We start from the raw sequence: 14,491 nt of genomic DNA, 5'->3' as shown, positions 1-14,491 counted from the left end.
GGGCAGTGTTCACAGGCCTCGGGTGAGAGCGAGTGCAGTGCTCGTGGGAGAGGATGTAAGGAGGAAGTGAAGAAGCTAAGGAGGTCGGTAGGAATTGGAGTAAGGAGGGCCTTGTCCGCCCAGGGCAGGAACTTGGATTCTCTCCAAAAGCCACTGGGGAGTTTTCAGCTCTGGAGGCACCTGGTGAGAGCCGTGCTTCCGCAAGTCCTTGTGGGTGTAGTGGGAGGCCCTGGCTAGAGGCCGTCTGGCCTGGGCTCGGTGGGGCCACGGCAATAGGAAGACGATAAAGTCAGGAGGCAGCACCGCGGGCCGTGGACAACAGGGACATTCGGAGGGGAAGGGAAGGAGTAGCTCAGATGATGTTCCCGTGTCTGGTCTGGTCCTGCCTTCCCTAAGGTAGGAACGTGGCAAGAGCAGGTCTGGGAAGTGCTGGCGAGGTCAGCCTTGGGCAGGTCGCACGGGAGGTGTCCGTGACTCCTCGAGGCCATTGGACAAGTCATGTTTTTACAAATTAAATCTCGCTTTTCAGAGACACTCCCTCCTCACGGCTCTCTGACATGGTTTTGACCTTGATGGTATCACTGAATGGTAGTCATTCTTTACCCTCCAGCAGTGGTTCACGAGTGGACATTCCTGTTTAAATTTTCATCGCGCTTGCCGGCAGAGCCTCTAAGAGGCGGGGGACCGCGTGGAGATGACATCACACGTGTGTTCTGTGAGAGAGCCTGTCAGCAGTCTCCCTGCCCTCGCCCAGGGAGAGAGCGCGCAGCTGTGGGAGGCGGCCCTCCTGCTGCCGTCCCTGCCCAGGGATGGGGCGCCCCTCCTCGCCTTCAGTTGGCCGACTTCTGTGTAACTTCTCCCCTGTGGCCGCTAATGGTGGAATCGCCTCTCCTGAGATTCGCCTTCTGAGCCTCCTGTTGTCAGGGGTTAGCAGCCTGCCCCGACTACTCCTCCGAGTTGAAGTGGTTTTCGGCCTTTGTGTCCTGGGCCTAGCACGGTTTGTAGAGTCTGACACAGCGCCGTAGCCGGGGCCCGTGTGTCCAGGAAGTCAGCCCTGGGCTGTGGTGTCCCTGTACCGTACAGCCCTGGTCTGGTCTCTGCGCTGTCTGTGGCTCTCAGACCATGTGCTGGGGTGCCTGGTTGTCACAGGACATCGTGAGTTTTGGGGGGAGACACGGTGAAGTCTGTTGCACTCGACGTGAAGTGCTAGCTCCAGATCAGTTTCAGCACTTTTCAGTGATGTCATGCTTGCTAAGCGGGCTTTTAAAAATGAAATTTAAAAATCTTATGTTTCAGTATATGTGTATTTTTACAATACAGCTATTCATTCCTTAGCACGTAAATGCACCTGAACAGTTAAGTGGTCAACTGCATGGAGCCGTAAGTACTGCTCGTGGCCTGGCAGCGCGGGAAGGAATGCTGAGCCACCGGGGTGCCTCGGAGAGTCATGTGTGTGGCCAGTGAGCCCGGGCTGTATCCCGGTCCTCACCGGGTTTCTTTCCTTTGGGGAATCCTGCTTAAGGCTGCCACTGAGTCTTTCTGTCCGTGCCTCATAAACTCTCCCTTCTCCCCCGTTGGGAAAACAAGGCCCCCCCCCCCCCCGTCATTGTTCGAACGCGCTCACGGCAGCGACTTTCAAGACCAGGTCGGGGCGGAGGGTTAGTGCTCGCTAAAGGGACGTGGAACCTGGAGAAGGGAGAGAGAGGTGCTTTTTAAGTGACGTTGAGAAATATCACCAGTGGGACCAGGATGTGCTTGCGGGCACAGAGGAGGCTGATAAAAGGTCGGGAACCTTTATTCTGTAGGATCGTTTTCAAAGGATTCTGACAGTGAAAAAAATTACCTTTGAAGTGTTTCTGTTTTTTACATTTATAACATTGATTTCCTTTAAAGCAGGCAGGGCTGTGTAAAGCCATCTCTGTCACTTGTCTCGCTGCCAGATTGTCATGGCGGACTACTCACTGGACAGGAGGATGGTTTCCGCTCAACTCTTCCTAACTGGACCCGAGCTGCAGCCGGGTCTCTCTCCCTGGAGCCTTTCTTCCTCGCCACGAGTTCCGCTGTCGTTCCGATTCCCAGTCATGTTTGGGGACCGTTTTCTGTTCCCCAGGGCCCTTCTGCCTGGCAGCCCATGGGGAAGCGCCCCTGTTCCGGGTGTGTGCAGTGTGCTCCGGGGAGGCCTCGATCTGACCCTGTTTCCGGTCTTCCCTTTGTTCGCTGCAGAGGGTGCTCCTGTTCCGAAACATGGTCACCAAGGAGAAGGAGAAGCTGGGGCTCGTGGAAACCAGCTCGGCCTCCCCGCACGTCACGCACATCACTATCCGGCGGTCCCGGATGTTGGAGGTGAGAAGCCCCCACAGCACTGTGCTCTGGGACACGGAGGAGTGTCACTGGTCGGTCTGTTGCCTCTGGACTGTTCTTGTCACTCCCTGATCCAGTGACACTGAAATCAAGGCTCTGGGGGCAGGGCAGTGGCCGTTGGTCCTGTTTGTGCACCAAGAGCTGCTTGATTAAGCACGTCCTCGGTGCTGGGGCCGCAGTGCAACATTCCTTCCCCTTTTCACGGGAGGCCCCAGGTTAGCGTGTCAAACACCCCTCTCTGGAAGGAGAACAGGACGTGTACCGTGCAGGCGTTCTCACGTCTCTGCAAACTCCGTTTGTCCCGGCCGGCACTGCCCAGACCCCGGCTGCGGCTGTGGAGGCCCGAGTGTGGGAGTTAGGTTGACTGAGCCGTACTGGGAAATGCATGTCACAGAGCTAGAAGTTCTCTGTAGACGTAAAGTCATGAGATGCAAGGGAGGGCCCACCGTAGCCAAAGCCACTGTCCAGTGTTACCACTCTGTGGCAGCTTCGTGTGAATTAGGAATAGGCGCCTGTCCTCAAAACACTTTACTTCTGTGTGTCAGAAAATTGTTATAATACATTGATCTCGTTGGAACAAAACCCTGGCTGGAGCGTTGTCATAGTAACTGTGTGCACCGGTCTGCCTTATGTGTGCCACACCCTCCGGAGTCCAGGGTTCTGCCTGCGCGTGCCGGTCCCGTCGGCGGGGGGATTCGTGACCGAGCCCCAAGGACCCGTGCCCAGGGACGCTTGGCCCGAGTCATTCGCCCACGCCTGCTCCTTAGACCTTTCGTCACACTCCAGCCTCGGTTCCTCATACGAAGGCTGGGCAGTGTCGGGCTGTCGTGGGATCCCAGGACAGCTGGTAGCCAGATGTCCAGCAGATGGCCACGGCTGCAGCCTTTCCACCCCACGTGCTTTCATTTCCCCCGTCTTTCCTGCAGGGCTTGCCTGAGTTCCCCTGGCCACTGGCGATGGACACCAAGGTCTGCCGGGGAAAGGGAGACAGATGAGACAGGGTAAACAGATGAGATGCTCGACATTGTTAGAAGCAGCGACCAGGAATGCAGGTGCCCCCAGGCACCCTGCGGGCCGCAGGGATGCGTAAAGCTGGCTCAGCGCCGGAGCATCCTGTGTGCGTGCCAAACAAATAGAATAGTCTTCCCTTCCACTGCTCTCCCCGGTTTCCTTGAAACACAGCCCTCGGTCGAGGTCAGAGGCTGCCTGAGAGGAGCGTCCTCACAAACGAGCTGATGGGTGACGACAGGCGTCCAGCTTCAGTGCTGGCGAGCAGCAGGAAGTGGGCAGGGGAGAACACGTGCCCCCCAAACCCTCAGCTCCAGCTGACGACCAGAGATTTCGGCTCTGTGATGCTCTCATTGTTTCAGACAGGACCAAAATTCGGGGCTTTGTGTAAAATCCCCAGATTCTCTACGTTGGGAGCTAAAGAAACTTTATGAAGTACCAGAAAGTCAGATAACACTTGTCTTCCAACCGAATTCAGCCTGTGGGCCACCAGTTCACAACCTCAGCTTTGACCAAAGAGGAAAAAGCCCAATTGCATTACAGCAATTACAGAATTGTTTCTGTAATTACAGCATTACAGAAACTCACTTCTCTAGCATTTTCTTCAGATGCCACCTGCCTGTCTCTTAAAGTTCTCAGTCCCACCACCCATCATACCCCCTCCAGTGTGACCAACACCCTCAGGAAGTCTGGGTTGGTAGAGACTCGGACGTCACCTGAGAGTGACAGAGTCCCCAACCCCCTTCTCACGTGTCATTGCTTGTAGGAAAGTCGCTTGACGTCTTGGCTACCCAAGCCCGCTTTTTAAAACACATCACGCAGGGACACCAGAGGAGTGGTGTCTGTCTCAGGCTTTGGGCAAAGTCTTTTCCTCTTTCCGTCCCATTGGAAGTGTCTTGTCATGAAACTGACCGGTGGTGTTCCTGTTGAATTAGGAGAGGAAGAGGGTCGTTTATTCAGTTATCGGTGGTACAACCTGGTGGTTTGATTATTAGAACAGGAGCCCAGTGGCCTTTGCTCGATTTGGACACAAGGGGGCATCCAAAAGCTGATGTTAGAGTCATGACATCCGAGGCTTTTTTCCTGCTTCCTTCTCTGCGGTTTGTGTTGAAGGCGGTGCTTCTGTGTAAGGGGTCCAGGCGCTAGTCCTGCGGGAAGGCATCCCCTCACAGAAGGTGGACCGGGCCTGGAACGCAGTGTTTCAGAACTGGGAGGAGCCAGAGACACACTCTTGCCCAGCCCCTCCCCCTCCCCCTGTCAGTGGCAGAACGCCGGCCGGAGAAGCTCAGATTCTCCATCAGGGTCGCTCGGACGTCGGGCCTGGAAGGACGAAACCAGCTCTCCCGCCCCCAGGTCAGGGCTCTGCGTCCGCTCCTCGAGAGGCAGCAGGAAAGAGGAATCCTCACTCCCGCTTACCTCCCCAAGGGGCAAGTTCTGATCCTCGAGCCACGGCACCTGTTCCAACCATGCAGTGCGGCGCAGCGGGCAGTGCGTCAGAGGAGGCAGGCGGCCAGTTCCTCTTCACGACTTTCCAGGGAGGAGGCTGCTACGGGTCCGATGGAGTCGAGTGGAAATCTGAGTCCAGCAAACATTCCTTGGGCCCCACCACGTGCTTGTCCGTGTGCTGAGTGCTTTCACAAGCACCTTGTCGTTGAATCTGCATAGCCCGAGCACCCTGCCGGCGTGTGTAAAGGTCAGGGCGGCGTCATTGTAAAGCAGGTGGAGAAGATCCTGCAGGCAAGCAGGGCATGTTTGTATACTCCACTGGTCCCCAGTTCCGTTCCAGAATGGTTATTTTAAACTTAGGCGGAACAGTGCAAATGCTGCAGCAGCTGCATGGTGACTTCCTGTTTTTCCCTTCTTTCCATCTAACTTGATGGTAGTCAGACTTCACATGCACAGAGGTAGTTTTCAGGACTGTGCAGTCAGATCGTGTTCCTGTGCCTTCAGGTGACTTAGGAGAGTTCAGAGGTGCTTCTTTCCACACTCACTAGCCTTGGAGCCTGGCCCTGAATAAGACCGGGAGCCACAGTAGGACAGTCCTGTGGATCACCCAGCGAGCACAAGAGAAGTGTGATCAGCAGGAAGCCAGCAAGGGTTCTCCAAAACAGGTCTTGCCAGCCTGGCCTCATTTGCTTTGTGACAAGGGGCCAGAGTGGCCGATGGGTGGAGGTTTGGAGCTGGTGGCTCTTGTGTCAACAAAATACCTGAGAGCACCGCGGTTGGGGCTGAGGGGGAAATGCAGAGTAGTCTCAGGAGGATGTTGTGGTTGATGTGCTGCTTACACGACAGTGTCGGAAGACGTAGGTTTCACCCTGGTGAACGGGCCTCGTGTTGGGCAGAAGGACTCCTCCCTGGTTCCTGTCCTGTTCGGGTGCCGTGTTTTCCAATCACTGACATGAAGACCTAGGCAGCTGCGCACCGGCATGCACATGCAGGAAGTGCGTACATTGGAGACAGACTCAGGAGCCAGGAAGACCTCAGCAGGCTGTAGTCCAGAGACAAGCTCAAGGAGACGATTTAGCAGAACTCTGGAGTTGTGTCCAGGGTTCTGGGGGGCTGGGGATGTGCTGAATGGCTGCGTGTGCTGGCACAGCTGGACGTGAGCCGGAGGTGCACTGGGGCTTCTCCCCCTGCTCCTGCCCTCGTCCAGGCCCAGCGTCACTCCCGCACCCCGTCCCCCTCCTTTCTGCCTTGTCCCCTCATCCATCTGCTCTGCTGCCACCAGAGAGATCCTTCTAAAAGAGGCCAGCCCTGCTGCTCCTTGCATAAACGCTGCTTTAACTCCCCATTGCCCTTGGGATATGATTGAAATTCCTCAGCGTGAGTCACAAGGCCTTTCTTGATCTGGGGAAAGGTACCAGGAGTTGAGGGTGGAGCGTATTTTTAGTTTTCATCTTCTAGCAGCCTGTAAGTGTGATTGATTGATTGATCTTTACCGTGAGCTGAAAGATACTCTCAGCATTAAAATAGAGAGGGTGGGGTCTTGTCCCGGTTTCATCCCGTCTGATGACAAGAGCTTATCGTGACTCGTCCAGTTTCCTGTCTCACTGCCCTGCGTCCTCTCGAGGGCAGCCTCCCCTCGCCAAAGAGTGGGAAAGTCGAGTCCCCACGAGCGGACTTTCTTTTTACCACACTGTCACTTCAGAGCAGATGAGGACTGCTCCTCTGCACCCGTGCATCCTGGCTCGCACATGGGTGCACGTGCAGAGGGCGCCCTGAGCTGGACAGCGGGCCTCAGGTGCTAAGGGCTGTGTTCCGCCCGGCAGGACGGCTACGAGCAGCTCCGGCAGCTCTCCCAGCACGCCATGAAGGGCGTGATCCGCGTGAAGTTCGTCAACGACCTCGGGGTGGACGAGGCGGGGATTGACCAAGACGGCGTTTTTAAGGAGTTCTTGGAAGAGATCATCAAGAGGGTGTTTGACCCGGCACTCAACCTGTTCAAGGTATTTAAGGGGAGCGAGAGCAGTGTTGACAGCAGCCAGATCTGAGGTGACGAATGAGAAGCGAGGGACTGGGTTTGCTCGTTACAAGGCTTTTAACCTCTCTGCCTCTGTCCTTCCCTTTACCTTGCAGACAACCAATGGGGACGAGAGGCTCTACCCCTCGCCCACATCTTACATTCATGAGAATTACCTGCAGCTCTTCGAGTTTGTGGGCAAGATGCTGGGCAAGGCCGTGTATGAGGTAGGCATGGGAAGGAGCGCTGAAGTGGAAAGGAAGAAAGGCGTGAGCAGTACCGTGGGCTTGTGTGCGATTGTGTGGCCGGGCCCACCGGGTGAACTGCCTTTCTCTGGGGCAGGGCCGAGGAAAGGGAGGCCGGAACGAGATCGCTGTGTGGGAACACTCAGTGCTTTCCGTCTGTCATCTCATTCAGTCCCCTCAGCGCTCCTGTGGCTTGGCGGCAGCTGTCGTGTTTCTACACGGAGAGAGGACAGTGGCTTCAGAGTCACTTGTCCAGAGTCTCCTTGCTAGCTAGTGGTAGAACCCAGACTTGAGCCCAGGCCAGCCTCAGTCTCCCTGGCCAGCCATCCGCCTCCCTGAGGGGTTGGGAGTGGTGTGCCAGGGCCAGGGCTCCACGGCTCTAGGTGAGCCGCGTTTTATGGTGTTTGACAGTTGTTACCATTGTTTAAAAAGTCTTCTGTTATCTGAGCGAGTGCTTCAGAGTAGGCCGGAGGTACCTGGGAGATGCCTGTAGACTAGAGCATGGAGGTGGGAGGTAGCCCACAGCGGCTGGTCGAGCCTGGTCTCCCCCACTAGCCACAGGACTGCACGTTTCTTCACATTGCCGTTCTCACCGTGAAGTGCAGTGAATAGAAGCTGCGTTATTGGGTTACCGTAGGTGGCAAATGAGGGAATACAGGTAAAACACCCGTGTTGCCTGTTACCTGGCCCTCGGGGGAGTGGAGCTGCCATCCCTGGAAGGGTTTCTGGACTTCCTCTTCTGAGTGCCACGGGGTCAGGCGGTGTGGGCTTCCGCAGCCCCTGCTGAGGCCTGGGCCCCTCCACCGAGAGCTGAGCTGCAGCTCTCCCTCCGGCGGCCCTTAACCCCGCGCCCTGCGAGTCCTGCTCCCAGGAGGGAATGGAGCTGCCACAGGAGCCTGTCAGTGGCTAGTCTCCGTGGCCTTCACTGTGGGCTCCAGAGCAACAGGAATGATGATAGTGCAGATGAAAGAAACTAGGGCATGCTGGGCCCCAAGTGGGGAGCAGCACTCGGTGGCTCACACAGCCCTCCTGCTCCGCTGTGACAGGCCATGATGCAGTCTCACTGACTGTCCCCTCAGAGTCTCCCCAGTGCACACACCTCTCTCCACCCTGTCAGCCAGGGCCCTGGTACACTCGGCGGGCAGTTTTCCTGGCGTCCTACAAACGCGGCACCTCTCTGCTGAGAGCCCTCCCAGCACTCCCTGCCGCCCTCTGGACAGAATCCAGACTCCAGGAGGCTTAGGAGGCCCTTTCTGATCCGGCCTGCCTGCCTGCCTCTCCGGCCTCATCCCTCCCCTCCCCTCTCACACTGTGCTGTGACCACAGATCCGTGTTCGTGCCCGTGGACCTCCTACGGAAGGCCTGTGCTCCACGGGTCTAGCTAGGGTATCTTCCCCTCCTGGGCTTCCCCCGCTCTGCCTCTGGGTGAGAGCCTGTCGTCTGTGCTCCCCACGCCCCGCCCCTTTCATTCTTGCAGTGGCTGCACTATTTATTGCCCATTTCCAGAGGGAAAACCCGAGGCCCTGTGGCCAGGCAGCAGCAGAGCTGGGGTTTGATCCCTGAGCCACGTAGCTCAAAAGGCTGTGCCCTTACCCACCATACCCTCACGTCCCCAGAAGCTACTCGGTTGTGTTTGATGCATGATGGGGAGGTGTCATCCAGGTTGAAAGTACAGGAAGTGCCCAGGATGCTCCTGGCGCCCGCTGGAGCCTGAGTTGGCCCTGCATGGTTACGGAGACAGAAGCCCGGGCAAACGGCAGTGGCGAGCCTCCGTCTCCTCTCCCCCAGGGAATTGTGGTGGACGTGCCCTTCGCGTCCTTCTTCCTGAGCCAGCTGCTCGGGCACCACCACAGCGTCTTCTACAGCTCCGTGGACGAGCTGCCTTCCCTGGACTCCGAATTCTATAAGAACCTCACCTCCATTAAGGTCAGTGTGGAAAGGCGTGGGGGGCATTTGGTGGGGTGCTGGCAGGAAGACAGAAGTGAACCCCTCAGGGTGTGCTGTGGCAGCAGGAGGTTTCCTGCCGTGGGGAAGACACCCACTTTGCGGCCCCCGCAGGCCCCCACGTGCCCTCTGGGAGTTGCCTGTCAGGACTGACGCCCGTGGCGTCCTTCCTCGAGGTGATCGGCGTGGCCTTTGCCTTGGCTTCAGGCCACACAGCAGCCACGGCAGTTGGTGCGCAAGCAGACTCGGTGGGCAGGAGTGTTCAGTTCTTCAAGGACCGGGCCCTCCTGGCTCCTGACACTTCCCCTCTCTCTTGCATTAGCGCTACGACGGGGACATCGCTGACCTGGGCCTGACGCTGTCCTACGACGAGGACGTCATGGGTCAGGTGGGTCGGCCTCTGTCTGGGCTCCTCTTTCTCCCTCCGCAGGCCTCCTGAGGCCTGCCCTGCTCCGGTGCCGTCCCCTGCAGGCCCACAGACAGAGGGCCTGTCTGTGCGGCCTCTCTTCCCTCTGCCTCTCGTGCCCACCCCTTCCCCCTTGTCCCGCCTTGCCGGGAGGGAGGGCATTCCTCCTCCCGCCCCAGCTGACTTGGCCGTTGCCTGCCCGTCCCTCGCTCTGCCGAGATCCCTCGCTCTGCCGAGGTCGCACTCTGGGTCATTCCTGGTGGGAACCGCACCTCCCTGTTAGTAACACTGCTTTCCGTTACCACGGTGAGGACCAGCGGCCACACAGGGAGGACTGGGACTTAGAAAGGGGGGGGAAGGCACTGAGCAGAAGTGCCCCCAGCAGAATCCTGTCTGTCCCAACTGGTCACGAAGAGCAGCGCAGAAGGAAAAGACCCCTGGAAGCGGGGCGGCAGAGCCGTTGCTCCCGAGGTTTCCCTTTTAGCTCTTCTCGCACGTGCCCTTCGGCCCCTCCCCTTGGGCCCCAGTGGACACCTGCACAGGGTCTGTGTGCACGGGCCTAAGGGCTGCTCTGGAGAGACCACGCCATGAGCTCGCAGTGCAGGGCTGGCCTCCCGGAGCCCTGCCTGTCGCCCCAGAGAGGTCACTTGGTCTCCCCAAGCCACAGTTCCCTTACCTCAGAGGAGCACTGTTGGCCGAATGTGAGCCCCTGATGGGCCAGTGTCGCCGGATGCTCTGTAAATGCCTGCGTGCCCTGCCGTCCTGCCAAAGAGCCACCAAGCACGCTGGCCTAAGGGCTCCGAGAAGCCTAGTGTCGTTACGTAGCCTCGGCTTTCCCAGCTCATTGGTCACAGAACCCCTTGCACAGAACGAGTCTGAAGGTCACAGCTCACAGACAGGGTGTTCCTGGGAACCCTTTATGGGAAACACCAGGCTGGGAGACTCCTAAGGGCCCTTTTAGCTTTCAAGTCCTCTGGCGTGCCCCACCATGCACACAGCAGTGGCACTAGGGGGCGCTGTTTTTCAAGGTCTCTGCGTCTTTAGAGTTACAGTCACAGAATTCTATTAAAATTAGCTTTGAAACAATGAAAGCCCTCTTTGAGTTTTTTAGGTGACCCACAGAAGTTCTTGAAGATGAGGAAAGCAGTTGATTCCACAGTGTCCAAGTCTTTAATCAGATTTTGAGTCTTCCTCCTGACATCCTTAATTTTCCCTCCTAACTGTAAAATTGATGCAAACTTCTAATGAAATATTAGCCATAACATGAGCATAAAGATGAAAATGAAAACCACCTGTAATGCTGGTGATGCCCAGACAGTGCCACTGTTACCTTGGCTGTGTCCTTCCGGATTTTTCTCCCTGGGCACGCTCATCAGTTTGTTTGTTTGTTTTCAGAAGTAAAACAACGCCATGCACACTTCCCCTCCTCCCCGACCTCTTCAATAGTACACATTTTCATCACATTTCTTAACAGCTGCGCAGGATTCCAGGGCGTGAGTGCACCAACATTTATTTAGTCATCGTACTGTGCTCCTGAATGCTAACACCCTCCCCTCCACACCATCCCAGAGCCTTAATATACACGTTTGAACAAGGATCAGACGGGAAGAAGCCTCTCATGCTGACCGCGCAGGGCCGGCTCGCTGATGCTCAAGCCCAGGCTTCTGTGAAAGGGATTGTGGGCACACATGCCCCGTCTTCACCCTGCCGTGATCGTGGGCGTCGGCCCTCTCGTGTGCAGGGAGCTTTCTTCCCCCTTTAGAGTTCTCCCAAGTAACTGTCCCCCTTCTTCTCCCCCAGCTCGTCTGCCATGAACTGGTTCCTGGGGGGAAGACCATTCCTGTTACAAATGAAAATAAGTGAGTATAGCGATTTGATTTTTAAGGTCAGCACTTGGAAAGACTTCATTCTGGCTCTCCGGGCTTACTTTGAGAATTTATTAAGATAGATTGAAGGAGAAAGAGGCCATAAATATCATAATGGAATTTACTGGTTACAGTTCATAGGCCAAAATTGCATTAAATTCGATTTGCAAAATAAGAATTGACAATTTATTTTTTGCAGTAGCACTTCTGAGGTCAGAGGCAGCCAGGTGCAGTGATCCCAGGGCCTAATGGTGGCTCCCGATGTGGACGGGCAGGTTCTGAGCCGTGCAGGCGTGCCGTCCTGATCCCGGGGGGCCCCGAGGCCGAGGGACACCACGGAGGGGCGGACCCCTTTGCAGTGGCAGCAGGTGGCAGTTGTATCAAACACTGTTCTTGAGAAGGCACGGTGATGGGTGCACATGCAGCAGGCAGGTCCCTTGGACGCGGGAGATTCTGGGGCCCAGCAGCTGTCGTCAGAGATAATAGGCTCTTAGGAATCTATCATAAATGTCAGCCTCTTTGGTACCCAGGAGCAAAACCCTTCCGTGCGCTGCCCCCCCCGGCCCTGTTCTCACCTAATTAGAACAGTGGGACCTGGCCCAAGGAATAGGTATTGGCCCTCTCCTCAGTCAGCCTTCTCCCACCGCCAGGCTCAGCCGAGCATCTGATCTGTACTCTGGGTGTCAGGTCCTCTCTCCAGTGACAAGTGAGAGCTCAGTCCCACTGGCGAGTCGCTGGGACCAGACGCGCACGGCAGCCCAGTGCCCCTGAGCACCCTGTCTGTCTCGGGTCGGGCGGGTCGGTTGGTCTGCCTGCTGGGGAGCTTTTGTTCCGACTGCATGGTCAGAAAAGGGGAATGCCTAGTGCAGGGCTGCAGTTCTCCTCGGGATCCAAGTAGACCAGTTTGACTCCTGGGCCTGGAGCGTCGTTTGGCAGCCGAGAGAGCAGAGAGCCTGCTTGGGAGAGGCTGACTGGAGGCAGCAGGGCCAGTGGGTCCTGTTCTGCCAGCCACGCACCCTCCAGCCAGCCCTCCAGAGGGCTTCCCATGAGATGGTGCGCGAGAAACACCTCCCGGGAAGTCTGGCTCCGAGGAGGGCCCTAAGGAGTGAGAGCGCCGGTTGTCACCACCATCAAACACGTGACCCGCCACACACAGCCAGCTACCCCCAGTCTGGCGTGTTTGCCAGACGTGATGGCGCGGGTGATGGTAGGAGCCGTGCGTGTGACAGCCGGAGGGAGCGGGTCAGTGCGGCCCGTGTTGAGTGGGTTCCTTGCCCTGCCCGGGAGCCTGCTGTGTAGAAACCCTGACATGGTCCCAGCATGGAGCCTCAGCGTGAGAGCAAGGGTGTCCAGCTCTGTGGGCTGTCTTAAAGGCCTGGCAGTGCCAGTTTCTCCCTCCTTCAGGGCAGCACTTGATTTTGCACTTCCTAGGTGTTAAACGGGACAGTCCCTTGAGTTCTTTTGGTAAATTGGGACAGTATTAGTAACTGGCTTCAGGGAATGTGAGAAAGGAGTAACCATAATAGAAAAAGTCATATTGGGTTGTATTAATACGCAAGTCTGCTGCTGGACAATTTTTTAGAAGAAGGATGTTTTCAAGGTCATTGACTCAGATCTGAGTGCTGTGGGTGCAGCTGATTTATTGGGACGGTACCGACTCGGAATGGCAGGAGTTGTACCTGGGCTGGGCTCGGGTGCTTTCATCTCTGAGAGTTGGATGGTTCGCCAGGAAACCAGCGATGCTGGCACGCCTGTTGGCATGTATGCAGCCTGTTCCAGAGAACGGTGCTGCAGTGTGCAGTTGTAGGTGCGACCGTCGTGTTCGCAGCACAGGCCCAGAAGGCCGTCTGCCTGGAGCTGTCGCCAGCGCTCCGACTCCCCAGCTGGGGCTCAGCGTAACCCAGCCGCACTCCACCTGGGCTTCCGGCGGGCCGGCCTGCTCGCGGCCTAGACGCTTGGTCCAGATTAGCAAGTTTCAATTGAAGTTTCACATGAAGCACTTTTTCTTGGCTTTAAGGCTTTTTGGAGGACTGAATTATATTTTGTTATACAAGGGGATACCCCCCAAAATACAGAATTATCTTCCAGAATGGGGGCCCCCTTGTAGTACAGGCTTTCCTGCTAGGTGAGTGTTCTAGGGACCCATCAGTGTCAGTGTACCAGCTGGCATTGTTGTGAGAGGCTGCTTTCGACTTCAGTGAGCTTTTTTTAAGACTTTTTTCAACATATTTGCCTGTTTTATGATTTACGAGTACACTGCTCACACCACACTGAGTGTTCAGTAGTTTTTGACCAAAAACAGCATGAACCCTGTGCCCCCTCTGTATTCACCCAGTCTTACCCTGAGCGACATTTTTTTGTTTCCCCTGATGAAAAAAGTCCTCAAAGGGAAACGTTTTGCTGATGTGGAAGAGGCGAAACAAAAAACAGCAGAAGCACTAAAAGGTGTTAAAATCGACAAGTTCGAGAACTGCTTTGAGCAGTGGAGAGAGCACCCCGATAAGTGCACTGCCCCGTATGGGGAGCCCTGGAAGCTGACTGAAGTTCAAATGTGTAAGAGTAAATGCACAATTTTTTATAAAAATAAATTTTGGGGTTTTTTTGGCGTCCTCCTTTATATGCCCAAAAGGACGAAATTAAATACAAGTCCAGAAAATACTGTTGGCACCAAGAAGGTCCCTCTCCTTACCTGGAGATGGTCCTGCTGTGATTCTTGACATGTGGGGGTGTTGTCCTGATGTATGACCCACTGTGTTTTTCGTTTCTGAGAAGCGAATGAGGTAACGACCTTGAAGGTTTGACGCCTCCACGGCAGCACACAGTGTCCCGCTGTTCAGGAGAGCTTTCATCATGGTCATTTGCGTTGTTATGGTAAAATGTTCTGGTGCTGTTTGTGTTTTGCAGAATGGTTCAGAAATGTCTGAACTCATCTTCCAGCCCGCTGGGAACAGCCTGCCCTGTCCCGCTAATTTCCATTGTTTTCTTTTCTTGGCAACAGAATTAGCTACATCCATTTGATGGCGCATTTTCGAATGCACACGCAAATCAAAAACCAGACAGCTGCCCTCATTAGCGGATTCCGTTCTATTATCAAACCCGAGTGGATCCGGATGTTCTCAACCCCTGAGCTACAGCGTCTCATCTCCGGTGACAATGCTGAGATTGATCTGGAAGATTTAAAGTAAGGAGTGAGTGAGGGGGC

The 14,491-nt window shown here is 55.9% G+C and overlaps 1 protein-coding gene across 3 annotated transcripts in view; it reads left to right on the top strand.

The window, feature by feature from the left end:
- The window catches only part of UBE3B (ubiquitin protein ligase E3B), a 43,747-nt gene that overhangs the window by 25,362 nt on the left and 3,894 nt on the right, over window positions 1–14,491 (top strand). For all 3 annotated transcript variants that reach the window (XM_028527394.2, XM_028527396.2, XM_036014852.1), the window contains exons 19-25: window positions 2,224–2,343; window positions 6,639–6,815; window positions 6,946–7,056; window positions 8,863–9,000; window positions 9,341–9,406; window positions 11,225–11,283; window positions 14,288–14,470. In XM_028527394.2, coding sequence (XP_028383195.1) covers window positions 2,224–2,343; window positions 6,639–6,815; window positions 6,946–7,056; window positions 8,863–9,000; window positions 9,341–9,406; window positions 11,225–11,283; window positions 14,288–14,470 — 854 coding nt within the window. The remainder of the gene's footprint in view (window positions 1–2,223; window positions 2,344–6,638; window positions 6,816–6,945; window positions 7,057–8,862; window positions 9,001–9,340; window positions 9,407–11,224; window positions 11,284–14,287; window positions 14,471–14,491) is intronic.

This window comes from Phyllostomus discolor, chromosome 13 (assembly GCF_004126475.2).
Source record: "Phyllostomus discolor isolate MPI-MPIP mPhyDis1 chromosome 13, mPhyDis1.pri.v3, whole genome shotgun sequence".
Lineage (NCBI taxonomy): Eukaryota > Metazoa > Chordata > Mammalia > Chiroptera > Phyllostomidae > Phyllostomus > Phyllostomus discolor.
This window is presented reverse-complemented; position numbering and strand designations above follow the sequence as displayed.